This window comes from Schistocerca nitens, chromosome 8 (assembly GCF_023898315.1).
Source record: "Schistocerca nitens isolate TAMUIC-IGC-003100 chromosome 8, iqSchNite1.1, whole genome shotgun sequence".
Lineage (NCBI taxonomy): Eukaryota > Metazoa > Arthropoda > Insecta > Orthoptera > Acrididae > Schistocerca > Schistocerca nitens.
In genome coordinates, this window is record NC_064621.1 from 383,859,126 (window position 1) to 383,873,989 (window position 14,864).

General features: G+C 40.1%; 1 protein-coding gene across 1 annotated transcript in view; it reads right to left on the minus strand.

Moving 5' to 3' along the window:
* Positions 1 to 14,864, minus strand: part of LOC126198930 (WD repeat-containing protein 48) — a 154,934-nt gene that overhangs the window by 77,631 nt on the left and 62,439 nt on the right. The window contains exon 4 of the mRNA XM_049935567.1: positions 8,738 to 8,878. Within this exon, the coding sequence (XP_049791524.1) occupies positions 8,738 to 8,878 (141 nt within the window). The remainder of the gene's footprint in view (positions 1 to 8,737; positions 8,879 to 14,864) is intronic.

The window sequence follows — 14,864 nt, forward strand, 5'->3', positions numbered from 1 at the left end:
CCCAAATCATGCACCTTAAACTTGATTTGCAAATGTTTCTTAAGAATTCTCATTTGGCTTTCGTTTTCAGTCAGGATAAAGAAGTCACTCACTCATATTGCCATTACTATTATCCCTTCTCTTCCGCTTTTGTAGTAAATATTGGGATTTGCCTTAGATTGCTTCATATTCATTGTTAGAATCAATGTCTACATAAAACTCTAATAATAGAGTTGATTCCAGCAATGTCCACTCTGTTTAAGTCCATGAACACTTTTTCGCAACACCAAATCTTTTCCCTTTCCGATCTGGTTTTCATGGCTTCTCTTGGTGGAATGACATACATCTCCTCCTCCAATTTCCCATTTAAAAATGCTGTTTTTACGTCCATATCTCAATAAGGCATACTTGACTACAGGTGAAAAAGTTTCTTTGTGATCTACCCGTTGTTTCGGCAAATATCCTTTTATTACAAGTCGTGCTTTATATCTTTGTGATGAATTTTCAGGGCTCTTCAAAGTGAATACCCATCTTGCCTGTAATGGTTTCTTGTCTGCTGGTGTATTTACCCATTCAAAGGTTTTGTACTGAGATAAAGATTCCAATTCCCTCTCCATTGCCTCTTTCCATTTTTTAGAGTTCGGGCCACTCATTGCTTCTTCATCTGTTGCTCGCTCATCATTAAAAGAATGGGCTGCATACGTCTCAAAATACAGATATTCTTTCAGTTTTGCTACGTGAGAAGAACACCTTACATTGTTATCTTCATTTTGTTTGTCCTCAAATTCATTGTCATCATAAATAGTCTCAATTTGCCTTTGACTGTCCTCTTCCTGTTCTTCACTTTCTCTTTCTTCACAAAAGGTTTCACTCTCGGGACTAGGTGCAGTTAACTTAGTAGTCTTGCCCTCTTCAGAGAACTTTCTATATTCAAAGAATGCTTGTAACTACCCTTTTATCCAATGGATCCATTAAATGGTAGCCCTTTGAATTCTCACAATAGTCTACAAAAAAATACTTTTTAGCTTTTGGGTCCCATTTTCCTCTCTGCTGTTTTGTAATGAGCGCCACTGCATCACACCCAAAAACCCTCATATTGCTTACATCAGGTTTCCTTCCTACCCATATCTCACAGGGGTTTCTATTCCTTAATGCTTTTGTAAATGATCTATTGTTCAAATATACGGCCACTGATACCACCCCTGCCTAAAAATCTTGATAATCCAACAGCAGTTATCATGCTCCTTCAACAGTGGTCCTATTAGCCCAATTTTGAGATGGACTGTACCTTATGGTAGTTTGATGCCCGATTCCCATTTTTGCCAAAGTGTCTTCAATTTCTCGTTTATACATGCATCAAAAAAGTTTTGCATCACCCCCGGTTCCCAGAACTCCTGAAGACAGAAGTTTACAGTGGATATTTTATCACAGACACAGTCCCTTTGACTGATCAGAAATGCCACTAAACCTGCCCAAAGATGTAAACAACCATCCATGAACACCGCCTAGTAGATGGAGGGGTCAGACAGCCCAGCAGTTCCAGTCATTCCACCAGGAGGGAGGTACGCGGCTCGTGTTGTCTGTAGTTCAACCATGCCTAGATAGTCAATACCGCAGTTCGATTGTGTCCGCATTGTTACTTTGTGCCAGGAAGGGCTCTCAACAAGGGAAATGTCCAGGTGTCTCTGAGTGAACCAAAGCAATGTTGTTCGGACAAGGAGGAGATATAGAGACAGGAACTGTCGACGACATGCCTCGCTCAGATCGCCCAACGGCTACTACAGTGGATGACCGCTACCTACGGATTATGGCTCGGAGAACCCTGACAGCAATCCCACCACTTTGAATGATGCTTTTTGTGCAGCTTCAGGATGTTGTGTTATGACTCAAACTGGGAGCAATAGTCTACATGATGCACAACTTCACTCCCAATGTCCATGGCGAGGTCCGTCTTTGCAACCACAACACCATGCAGTGCAGAACAGATGATCCCAACAACATGCCAAATGGACTGCTCAGGATTTGCATCATGTTCTCTTTACCAAGGAGTGTCAAATATGACTTCAACCAGACAATCATTGAAGACATGTTTGGAGGCAACCTGGTCAGGCTGAATGCCTTAGACACAATGCCCAGTGAGTGCAGCAAGTTGGAGGTTCCCTGCTGTTTTGGGGTGGCATTATGTGGGGCTGATGTACATCGCTGGTGGTCATGGAAGGAGCCATAACGGCTACATGATATGTGAATGCCATCCTCCAACCGATAGTGCAACCATATCGGCAGCGTATTGGCGAGACATTTGTCTTCATGGACGACAATTTGTGCCCCCATCATCTTGACAAGAGTGGCCAGCATGTTCTCCAGACATGAACCCCATAAAACATGCCTGAGATAGATTGAAAAGGGCTGTTTATGGACAACATGACCCACCAACCACTCAGAGATCTATGCTGAATCGCCGTTGAGGAGTGGGACAATCTGGCCCAACAGTGTCTTGACAAACTCGTGAATAGTATGCCATGACGAATACAGGCATGCATCAATGCAAGAGGACGTGCTATGGGTATTAGAGATACCGGTGCGTACAGCAATCTGGACCATCACCTCTGCAGGTCTCGCTGTATGGTGGTATAACATGCAATGTGTGGTTTTCATGAGCAATAAAAAGGGCAGAAATGATGTTTATGTTGATCTCTATTCCAATTTTCTGTACAGGTCCCGGAACTCCCGGAACTGAGGTGATGCAAAACTTTTTTTGATGTGTATATATTCTCTCCCATTATCAGACTTGATGACCTTAATCTTCTTTCCCATCCACCTTTCAACCATATTACAATATTCCTTAAAAGTGTCACTCACTTGGTCTTTGGAATTAAGGAAATGAACATGAGTATATCGTGAATAATCATCAATAAACGTAAGAAAATAACAATTCCCAGCTATGGATTCGCATACTATCAGGTCACATACATCTGAATGGATTAACTTTAAGACCTCTGCAGATTTACTTTTACTAGTCTTAAAAGGTAGCCTCCCTTGCTTTCCTTTTATGCACATCTCACAAGGGTCCTTGTATACACTATAATTTGGTATTCCCTTTACCATATCCCTTATTAAAGACACACACTTTCTATTTAGGTGTCCAAGTCTGTGGTGCCACAAAAAACTTTCCACTGAGCATATTGAATGACTAACATTTCTATGTTTATAGTCAATGGTATCAAACTTAAAAATACCCCTTTTGTTACTTGCTGTAGTTATAACTTCACCATTTTCGTTCATTACTCTTGCTCCATGCATGTCAAAAGTGACTGTATTTCCCTTCTTGACAATTTCCCCTACAGACAGTAGGTTAGTCACAAAATTTTTTACCTAATGAACATCATGTACAGTAACCATATTGAGTTCACCATTTACACTTACATGTAGGTCTAGTTTCCCAGTCAAATGACATTGGAGCTTGCTGCCTTCAACAGTAGATATTCCCATATGAGTATTATGTATAACATCATAACGAAGAGATTTGTCTTTAACAATATGCACAGATGCACCTGAGTCTAAGATCCATTCCAGTTGACAATTAACCACATCTCCAAAAGAATAAAAACATGAGGGTGCCTTACCTTTATTACTGGTCCTTCTCTATGGGCTATCAACAACATACCTCTTTTGCTGATTGTCTGATTTTTTCTCTGCATCAAGATGCAATATGCCCCTTCTTCTGACATCTATAGCACCTCACTGATTTCTTCCTTTTGTTTTTTGAATAAAGAGTAAATGCAGTTTCCTTCTCCAATACAAGACAACTTGAAGTACTCTTTACATCCATAGGATTTTCACTTTTAACACTGTTGCCCGTAATCGGTATACCTGAGCTTTCCAGCCCCATAATCATAAGCGCATACCTTTTGGCCCCCCCATGAACCATGGACCTTGCCGTTGGTGGGGAGGCTTGCGTGCCTCAGCGATACAGATAGCCGTACCGTAGGTGCAATCACAACGGAGGGGTATCTGTTGAGAGGCCAGACAAACGTGTGGTTCCTGAAGAGGGGCAGCAGCCTTTTCAGTAGTTGCAAGGGCAACAGTCTGGATGATTGACTGATGTGGCCTTGTAACAATAACCAAAACGGCCTTGCTGTGCTGGTACTGCGAACGGCTGAAAGCAAGGGGAAACTACAGCCGTAATTTTTCCCGAGGGCATGCAGCTGTACTGTATGATTAAATGATGATGGCGTCCTCTTGGGTAAAATATTCCGGAGGTAAAATAGTCTCCCATTTGGATCTCCGGGCGGGGACTACTCTGGAGGATGTCGTTATCAGGAGAAAGAAAACTGGCGTTCTACGGATCGGAGCGTGGAATGTCAGATCCCTTAATCGGGCAGGTAGGTTAGAAAATTTAAAAAGGAAAATGGATAGGTTGAAGTTAGATATAGTGGGAATTAGTGAAGTTCGGTGGCAGGAGGAACAAGACTTCTGGTCAGGTGATTACAGGGTTATAAACACAAAATCAAATAGGGGTAATGCAGGAGCAGGTTTAATAATGAATAAGAAAATAGGAATGTGGGTAAGCTACTACAAACAGCATAGTGAACGCATTATTGTGGCCAAGATAGATACGAAGCCCACACCTACTACAGTATTACAAATTTATATGCCAACTAGCTCTGCAGATGACGAAAAAATTGAAGAAATGTATGATGAAATAAAAGAAATTATTCAGATTGTGAAGAGAGATGAAAATTTAATAGTCATGGGTGACTGGAATTCGAGTGTAGGAAAAGGGAGAGAAGGAAACATAGTAGGTGAATATGGATTGGGGCTAAGAAATGAAAGAGGAAGCCGCCTGGTAGAATTTTGCACAGAGCACAACATAATCATAGCTAACACTTGGTTTAAGAATCATGAAAGAAGGTTGTATACATGGAAGAACCCTGGAGATACTAAAAGGTATCAGATAGATTATATAATGGTAAGACAGAGATTTAGGAACAGGTTTTAAATTGTAAGACATTTCCAGGGGCAGATGTGGACTCTGACCACAATCTATTGGTTATGACCTGTAGATTAAAACTGAAGAAACTGCAAAAAGGTGGGAATTTAAGGAGATGGGACCTGGATAAACTGAAAGAACCAGAGGTTGTACAGAGTTTCAGGGAGAGCATAAGGGAACAATTGACAGGAATGGGGGAAAGAAATACAGTAGAAGAAGAATGGGTAGCTTTGAGGGATGAGGTAGTGAAGGCAGCAGAGGATCAAGTAGGTAAAAAGACGAGGGCTAGTAGAAATCCTTGGGTAACAGAAGAAATATTGAATTTAATTGATGAAAGGAGAAAATATAAAAATGCAGTAAATGAAGCAGGCAAAAAGGAATACAAACGTCTCAAAAATGAAATCGACAGGAAGTGCAAAATGGCTAAGCAGGGATGGCTAGAGGACAAATGTAAGGATGTAGAGGCCTATCTCACTAGGGGGTAAGATAGATACTGCCTACAGGTAAATTAAAGAGACCTTTGGAGATAAGAGAACCACTTGTATGAATATCAAGAGCTCAGATGGAAACCCAGTTCTAAGCAAAGAAGGGAAAGCAGAAAGGTGGAAGGAGTATATAGAGGGTCTATACAAGGGCGATGTACTTGAGGACAATTTTATGGAAATGGAAGAGGATGTAGATGAAGATGAAATGGGAGATATGATACTGCGTGAAGAGTTTGACAGAGCACTGAAAGACCTGAGTCGAAACAAGGCCCCGGAGTAGACAACATTGCATTGGAACTACTGACTGCCTTGGGAGAGCCAGTCATGACAAAACTCTACCATCTGTTGAGCAAGATGTACGAGACAGGCGAAATACCCTCAGACTTCAAGAAGAATATAATAATTCCAATACCAAAGAAAGCAGGTGTTGACAGATGTGAAAATTACCGAACTATCAGTTTAATAAGTCACAGCTGCAAAATACTAACACGAATTCTTTATAAACGAATGGAAAAACTAGTAGAAGCCAACCTCGGGGAAGATCAGTTTGGATTCCGTAGAAACACTGGAACACGTGAGGCAATACTGACCTTACGACTTATCTTAGAAGAAAGATTAAGGAAAGGCAAACCTACGTTTCTAGCATTTGTAGACTTAGAGAAAGCTTTTGACAATGTTGACTGGAATACTCTCTTTCAAATTCTAAAGGTGGCAGGGGTAAAATACAGGGAGCGAAAGGCTATTTACAATTTGTACAGAAACCAGATGGCAATTATAAGAGTCGAGGGACATGAAAGGGAAGCAGTGGTTGGGAAGGGAGTAAGACAGGGTTGTAGCCTCTCCCCGATGTTGTTCAATCTGTATATTGAGCAAGCAGTAAAGGAAACAAAAGAAAAATTCGGAGTAGGTATTAAAATTCATGGAGAAGAAATAAAAACTTTGAGGTTCGCTGATGACATTGTAATTCTGTCAGAGCCAACAAAGGACTTGGAAGAGCAGTTGAATGGAATGGACAGTGTCTTGAAAGGAGGATATAAGATGAACATCAACAAAAGCAAAACAAGGATTATGGAATGTAGTCGAATTAAGTCGGGTGATGCTGAGGGAATTAGATTAGGAAATGAGACACTTAAAGTAATAAAGGAGTTTTGCTATTTGGGGAGCAAAATAACTGATGATGGTCGAAGTAGAGAGGATATAAAATGTAGACTGGCAATGGGAAGGAAAGCGTTTCTGAAGAAGAGAAATTTGTTAACATCGAGTATAGATTTAAGTGTCAGGAAGTCATTTCTGAAAGTATTTGTATGGAGTGTAGCCATGTATGGAAGTGAAACATGGACGATCAATAGTTTGGACAAGAAGAGAACAGAAGCTTTCTAAATGTGGTGCTACAGAAGAATGCTGAAGATTAGATGGGTAGATCACATAACTAATGAGGAAGTATTGAATAGGATTGGGGAGAAGAGAAGTTTGTGGCACAACTTGACCAGAAGAAGGGATCGGTTGGTAGGACATGTTCTGAGGCATCAAGGGATCACCAATTTAGTATTGGAGGGCAGCGTGGAGGGTAAAAATCGTAGAGGGAGAGCAAGAGATGAATACACTAAGCAGATTCAGAAGGATGTAGGTTACAGTAGGTACTGGGAGATGAAAAAGCTTGCACAGGATAGAGTAGCATGGAGAGCTGCATCAAACCAGTCTCAGGATTGAAGACCACAACAACAACAACAACAACAACATACCTTTTGGGCAGTCCTGCCAACAGTAGTGTCTCCACCCATTTGTCAGCGATCTCAAACCCAATGTTTCTCAGTCAGTTCGATGTGGCTATTATTTTGTTGATGTATTCGTCTAGACTCTTTCATTTGTCTAGCTGAGTTGTAATTGACTCACATAATAATCCTACTTTCCTTGCAAGACCTCCAGACTCAAATGCACTTCGTAATTTGTCCCAGACTACTTTCGCTGTCACAGCTTTTTCAACATGAACATAATTCCCTGAGTCAACCAGTAGTATCAACTTTGATTTTGCTTTCATATCCTTACTTGAATAATTCTGATCTGTGGATTTCATTGTCCCATCCACCACATCCCACACGTCGTCCAAACATAAATACTCTTCTACTGCAAATTTCCATGTTGCATAGTTTTAGCGACCCATAAGTCTTTCTATATGCAGAATTTGTGCCATGCTCATTTTAATGGTAACTTTGATCTTTCTTGACCTAAAAAATAATACAGAAGAGTTGTATTTGTCTTGTAAGGATAACTTTTACTTCACACAAGTGCACTACTTGGAACTTTTCCAGTACTTTCTCTCACTACTATATTATGGATATACTTATTCCAAATACATCGCTGGGCCCGTAACCTATTAGAGTCAACACAGTTGAATGAGTAATAGTGAGTAAAAGGCATTTACTGCCAGTAACTATATTTGCACTTCCAGGTAAAATACATTGAACACATCAACCAAGGAACAGTACATTACATACATAAAACTCAGAGCTTACAATAGCACCAGAGGTCTATTATATTTCACATGATGCACTTTACCACCTTCTCATGTGAGATATATTGTTCACACAATTCCAACACATATGTTTCACATAGTGTATGTTACAAAGCCAGAGCTGGTTGTGTGTGTGTGTGTGTGTGTGTGTGTTATTACATTCTTAAGAACAATAAAAAAAATTAATACTGATTATGATTAGAAAAGGCTGTTTCAGTCTGGTGGCCGTTCTGTTGTTATGAGCACGAAATTTACCTGAAGGTTATTTCAGTATTTATAATGAATGTCTGAAATCCATCTGCCTGAAGCCCTCACTGCCACTGTTACTTCCACTGTGCCAACTCTTCTTCAGATTCAGCTGTAGGTTCTCACAATTAATATTCTCTCTCTGGACTCTTTCTTTTCCATGTACCTTAGCATACACCTTAAAGTTTTATTTTATTTTATTTTTTTTTATGGAAGCAGTAAAAAAAAAGTCAAATTAAAGAGTTGCTGAATTAAAGAAATAAAAAGGGATTAAAACATGGGGAATAATTTAGATCAGTTTTAAGCAACTTAATTAGTTAGAAAAGAAAGCTTACCAGCAAGTATGTGCCACTGTTGCTTGCTTATTTCACCAGAGAATGTAACTTATTTCTGCTCACAAGTTAAGTCTTAGTGATAATGACGACCACGATGTGCAATTACAGACCACACAGCAAGTACAGAACGAAATATATGACACACACACACACACACACACACACACACACACACACACACAAATATTACCTTTAAGTTTCATTAATTTGCTGCAGGACCTTGGATCCCAAACTCTTAAGACCTTTTCTGTGCTTCCACTGACAATAATTGTTCCCGATGGGTTCATGGCAAGACTGTATATTGAATCCTTATTTCCATTCAGTGAAGAAGCTTCAAGCAAATAAATGTTTATTAGAGATGATCACAGGTATACTTTCACAAAAACTATTATAACACAAGAAATGTAACAAGGTAAGTCCAGGAAACACAATTAAAAACACACACATGAAACTGATTTACATTTGATTAAATGTGAGAAGTTAAAAGTATGTTCAGGATTTGGATATCTGCTTTTCAATGGTAGGGTGTTTCAAAAAGGACTTTACCAACTTTAAAAATTAATATAAATTTATTGAAAGAAGATATAGAGCTGGGTTTAGTATTATTTTGTAGAGAAACACACAAAGTTTTTTTACCTTAAACTAAAGATGTTGTATGTGGCTTCTATTTGTTATCCTGCACACATCCCATAGCTGTAGCACTGCACGTGTCACTTGCTCAGTAGCAGCAAAAATTCTTGCTCTAAGTTCAGAAAGAGAAGCCAGCAAAGGAAGTACAAACACAATATCCTTGATGAATACCCCCCACCCCCCTGCCCAAAAAAAAAAAAAAAGATTGGAGTCAGGTCTGGGAAACATGAGGGCCATTCAATTGGTGCCTCATGGCCAATCCCTTGATCTGGAAAGCGGTAACTGAGAAAATCCTGGATGACAGCCAGGTTCAGGGGTGGTGCACCATCTTGCATGAAGTAAACAGTTTGTTCTTGTTCATTCTCATCAATCTGTGGTATCAGAAATTGTTGTAACATACCCAGGTACACTATCTTGGTGATAGTTCTATCATGGAAAAAAAGGGGCTGTACACTTTGTTCTTGCTCAATGCACAAAAAAACATTCAGTTTAGGGCTATCATGAACATGTTACAATGTTTGATGTGGATTTTCACTGCCCCAAATCCTACAGTTATGTGTGTTAACCTTGCCACGTAAGTGAGAAGTCGACTCATCAGAAAAGATGATTTTGTCCAAGGAAGGCTCATCCTCATATAATCGATTTAACATATCCACACAGAAGTTCTTGTGAGCAATTTTATCAGCATCTTTTATTGCTTGTATGATTGTCAATCTGTGCAGTTTCAAATGCAAATGGTTTCTCAACACACACCAAGCAGTCATATGTGGGATCTGCAGTTTGCGAGATGCAAGCCGGGTCGATTCCACAGAGTTGTTGACAAAACATCGTCTCACTCACTCAATGACATTGTCAGATTTGCTTGGATGACCTGATGATCTCCCAAACCTTACCAAGCACCCTGTTTCTACAAAACACTTGTGCCACTCATAAATTGTAGGCCTACTAGGAGGATCTTTAACATAGATGGTACGGAAATTATGCTGAACTATTGTCGCTGACAACACACAGTTACCATGCTTGGGTCCAGTGAAGGCAGCCCTCTTTAATGCAACTGCTGCAAGCACTCCTTACGGTGCGATTTGGCACTAGCAAACTATGTGAAACAAAACTTGGTGTATTTCCCTACAAACTGACATTACAATAAACTCTGTAGGTACTATGAATTAATTTATATGAATTTTCAAATTTGTGAAGTCCTTTCTGAAACACCCTGTATTTGGCTCAGTGGCTGTGTGGTTAAGGGGCAGGTCATGGTTCCAAAGCTCTTGCACTATATCTATGGTCAGCCTTAGCATTTTTATTTGTCACTTCTCACTTCTTTCATCTCTGGTAATGTTCGTTAATGTGAAAAATACTGAGCGCAACTTGGTCAGGGACCCATGTTTAACTGAAGATCCCCCTGTAACTGGCAGGGTAGATCAGGAAGGCAACAGTAAAGCACCATCAATAGCAGGCAGTGCTTATCAAAGCACTATGGTGTTCAAAACAATCTTTTAGTTTAATGCCAGCTTTACTTCTTTTTACTTAATAAATATTTCTTAACACCTATTAACTACTATCCACTGAAGGATATTTTGAAGTTTTCCACCTCGTGTATTTTTTCTCAAGTAGGCAATTTTTTATACCTGACATGGTTGTCCTAAACTCCAGCCTTACAGGCCATCTTCAAGCTCAATCTACAAAGAAACACATCAAAAATACAACAAGATACAGACATGCAAAAATAATATTTTACAAACTAAAATTGTACTTATATGTGTCGAAGTGTTGTACAAGTATTCTGTTAATAAATGGTGATATAGCCAATCTGAAAGCAAGCACTTAACATGTGAGCATCAGAATTAAAATCACAAAGCTTACAGTGTGCAGTAACAGTCATCTTTATAACTAACGATATTTTATATGACACTATCTGAGCTCACTTTCATTTTTGAGCTCCAACTGTCACTTCTGCCCAAACGTGAAACACTTACAGCAAAGACACAGCAATTTGAATCAGCGTGTCCACAGAGTGATACACGAGTAAAGAGACGTAACATATTGTATGCTATTACAAGCATAAATTAAAAGGTCTAAATTGTAAAACCAAATGAACAGTATGCCAAGGCTTCAAATGCATCTGGAGAGTACAGGGAAATCCAGGAAAAGGGTGGAAGGAAGTCTTCATTAAATTTTGGATGTAAAAAATTTAGAAATACACACTGCAAGATGGTACATCATTAGAAATATAGCCCAAGACAATGTAACTACTTAAAGGGTGTGTCACTAAAAGTATTTGGCCCTGTAAGTTACAAATTAATAGATGATGGGAAAATTTATTGTGGTAGGTCAACACAAGAAACATTACACTTTCTGCTGACATATGAACATAGCTTATTCACGTTATTTTCCAAAGAGCAGCAACAAAGAGACAGCAATTTTTTAAATGGAATAACAGTTGTTTCTATCTCTTACTGGAATTATTGAAACCAGCTGAGTACAAATCAATTTAAATCAAATTCCTATCAGATTTATTTTAGGAGCTACAACCCTTAAAGTTTCATGGGGGAATACCATACATACATAATATGTGACAGTGGGTGATGGATGTTCTGGCAGAAGAATGTTGATTTAAATGAGGCGTTCAAATGTGTGTTCATGTTTCTGAATGCACAATGCAATGACCCTTGTGAAGGTCTGCAGACGAGACATAACAGTGCTGGTGTCATGGAGCGACATGCTTCCTCTATATGCCATTTTAGATCATCTGGGTTTATGAGCTTCACAACAAACCTTATTCTTTAGATATCCCCACAAAAAGAAATCTACTGGTGTTAAATCAGGCAACAATGTGGACCACTCATGAGGACCAGTGCCCCAACCATCTTCCAGAGAATCTGTTGTTCAGTTCTTCCCCAGCAACATGCACAGAAGGGGCTGGGTGACCATTGTACTGCATCAACACATGGACTCTGATGTCTACACAAACATGTTCAAGGACAACACCCAAAGTGTTGACTATAAAAGCCCGACACATCTCACCCGAAAGTTTACCTGTGAAGTAGTGTGGACCAAAGATTTCTTCCCCAAGGATTCCACACCGATAATGGACCACCGACATTGACGTTCGACAAGTCGTACCCACGAGGATTGTCTGTGGCCCAATAGTGCATGTTATGACAGGTCACTGTACCATAATATGTGAACATGGACTCACTGAGAAAGTAACACTCTGTAAGAACTCCAGAGTGAAATTACGCATGGCCTATTCACAGAAAGTAACTTTTCAATTGAAACAGTTTCCATACAGCCCCTGGGTGATTAACAGACACTATGTGTGAAACTTGTGACCCTGTGCTCGGCACTAATATTATGAGAAGGAAAGTTGCTACTCACCATATAGCAGAGATGCTGAGTCACAGATAGGCACAAGAAAAAGACCCTCATAATTGTAGCTTTCGGCCGTTAAGGCCTTCGTCAACAACACACACACACACACACACACACACACACACACACACACACACGGCTGCTGTCTCAGGCAACTGAAACCACAGTTTTCCGAGACTGCAGTCATGCGTGAGAGCTGCGTTTGCGTGCGTGCGCGCGCGCGCGCGCGCGCTCGCGCTCGCGCGTGTGTGTGTGTGTGTGTGTGTGTGTGTGTGTGTGGAGGAGAGGAGAGGGTGGCACGCGCACATGTATGTGTGCCTATTGTTGACGAAGGCTTTAACAGCCGAAAGCTATAATTGTGAGAGTCTTTTTGTTGTGCTTATCTGCGACTTAGTATCTCTGCTATAGGGTGAGTAGCAACTTTCCTTCTCATAATATTGTTACATTCCATCCCGGATTTTCCATTGTACAGCCACACAGACGTAAGGCCGATACCAGCAACTGCAGCAATGTCTCTTTAAGCTGACATGGGGATCGTGATGTATTGCAGCTAAAACAAACACCTTTATCTCCTCACTTCCTGCAGGTCTTTGTCTGTTATTGCTATACAATCCCAAGCTATGTGCTTTCTGGTCTGCACGTAAGAACATAATGGCTGCCAGAGCTCTTCTCCTAGGACATCTCATGGCACATGCTATGCCTGCTTCAGTGGCATCATGTCGGCAATCGCCAAGTGTCAGCAGCACATCAATGTTCTTTTCATTCGACATCACTACCCACGGCACACTGAACCCCATTTGTTTGCGTGTGGTTTGACCAGTCATATATACAGCTGTGTATGGCGACAGTCAACAGTCTTACAGGACATCGAGAAAGCTCATCGCTCAGTGACTTTGGCGACGTTACATCTCTTCCACAGCACCTTTAGAAGGTGCACTGTGTAATGTACAGTGTGCGGTATCCGTCCCTGAAACTTTGAAGGGTTGTAGCTCCCACATTAAATGTGATAGTAATATAATTGAAGTTGAATTGTACACAGGTGGTTTAAATGATTCCAGTGCAGGATAGAAACAACTATTGCTCAATTGAAGAATAACAACACAATAAACTATGTTCATAGCTCTACTGAAAGTGTAAAGTTTCTTATGTTGACGTACCACAAAAAAATTTCCCATCGCCTATTAGTATACTAGTTACAGTGAGAAACATTTTTACTGAAACACCCTATACACGTAACAAACAATGTTTATAGTTTACGAGTAAACTATGTTTTCTTTGGCTACAAAGCGACACTCATGAATGGCGATAGCTTACGAGTCAGAATAGTTATTGTAATACATGACTTGCCAGATGACATAAAAATGACAAGTTGAAAAGAAAAAATAATAAATTTATATTTTAGCATCATGACATATGGTCACCTTACATGAAAGGGGCTACTAGCAGCTAATATGGCAAATAATGCATCAAGTAAAGAATACATAAGAGCTTAAAATATGTGGTTGCCAATATTTAAGCAATGAACAGAAGTAGTTTGCTACAGCTAAAAGAAGTCCCAAGGTATAATGTGACAGTTAAAACATTTCATCCATAAAAACAATAATTTAATGTTGTATGATGGTCTGTGAATGCCCTACTAGCAGCTATAACAATTAGGAGGGGGGAGGGGGGGGTCGAGGGATGGGGTGGGGGGAACAATTAGAAAACATAGCAAACTAAAACATATGGTTGTCAAATAAATTAAAACATTTAATAAACTAAGGAAAAAATGTATGATGCAGTGAATCATATGACAGTGCTCAATTATAGGATCATGATAGAATGCAAAATAAAACGATAGACAGTTATTTGCAAAGCATAGTCTGAGGTAGTCTAGGTGTGTGTGTGTGTGTGGGGGGGGGGGGGGGGGGGGTGCACGCCGGCAAGGTCATCAGCGCCCCTTACACATATGAAAACTACTCGAAATGACCACACAGTCACTCTGTATCACGTGCACTCTCACATGCACTAAAACCAATTGCGAGGGAAGAGAGCTAATCAAGAAATTAAAACACAGAGAAAACAAAACACAGAAGAACTGAAAGCACAGGGAAAAGTGACTGGCTGACCACTTATAAAAAACTAGTGTGAGCCAGTCACCCTTTGACACATTAAGGACATCTCCCAAAAATCTTGTTAAAACGTTGGACAACTCACAAAACTTTAAAACCCTAACCGCACTCGTTTGATCATTACATAAAATAGACAGCAGATCTGCTGGCCAATCCGCCACAGTCCGCTGGTCGACAAATAAAATGCACTCCTATAAAATGTGG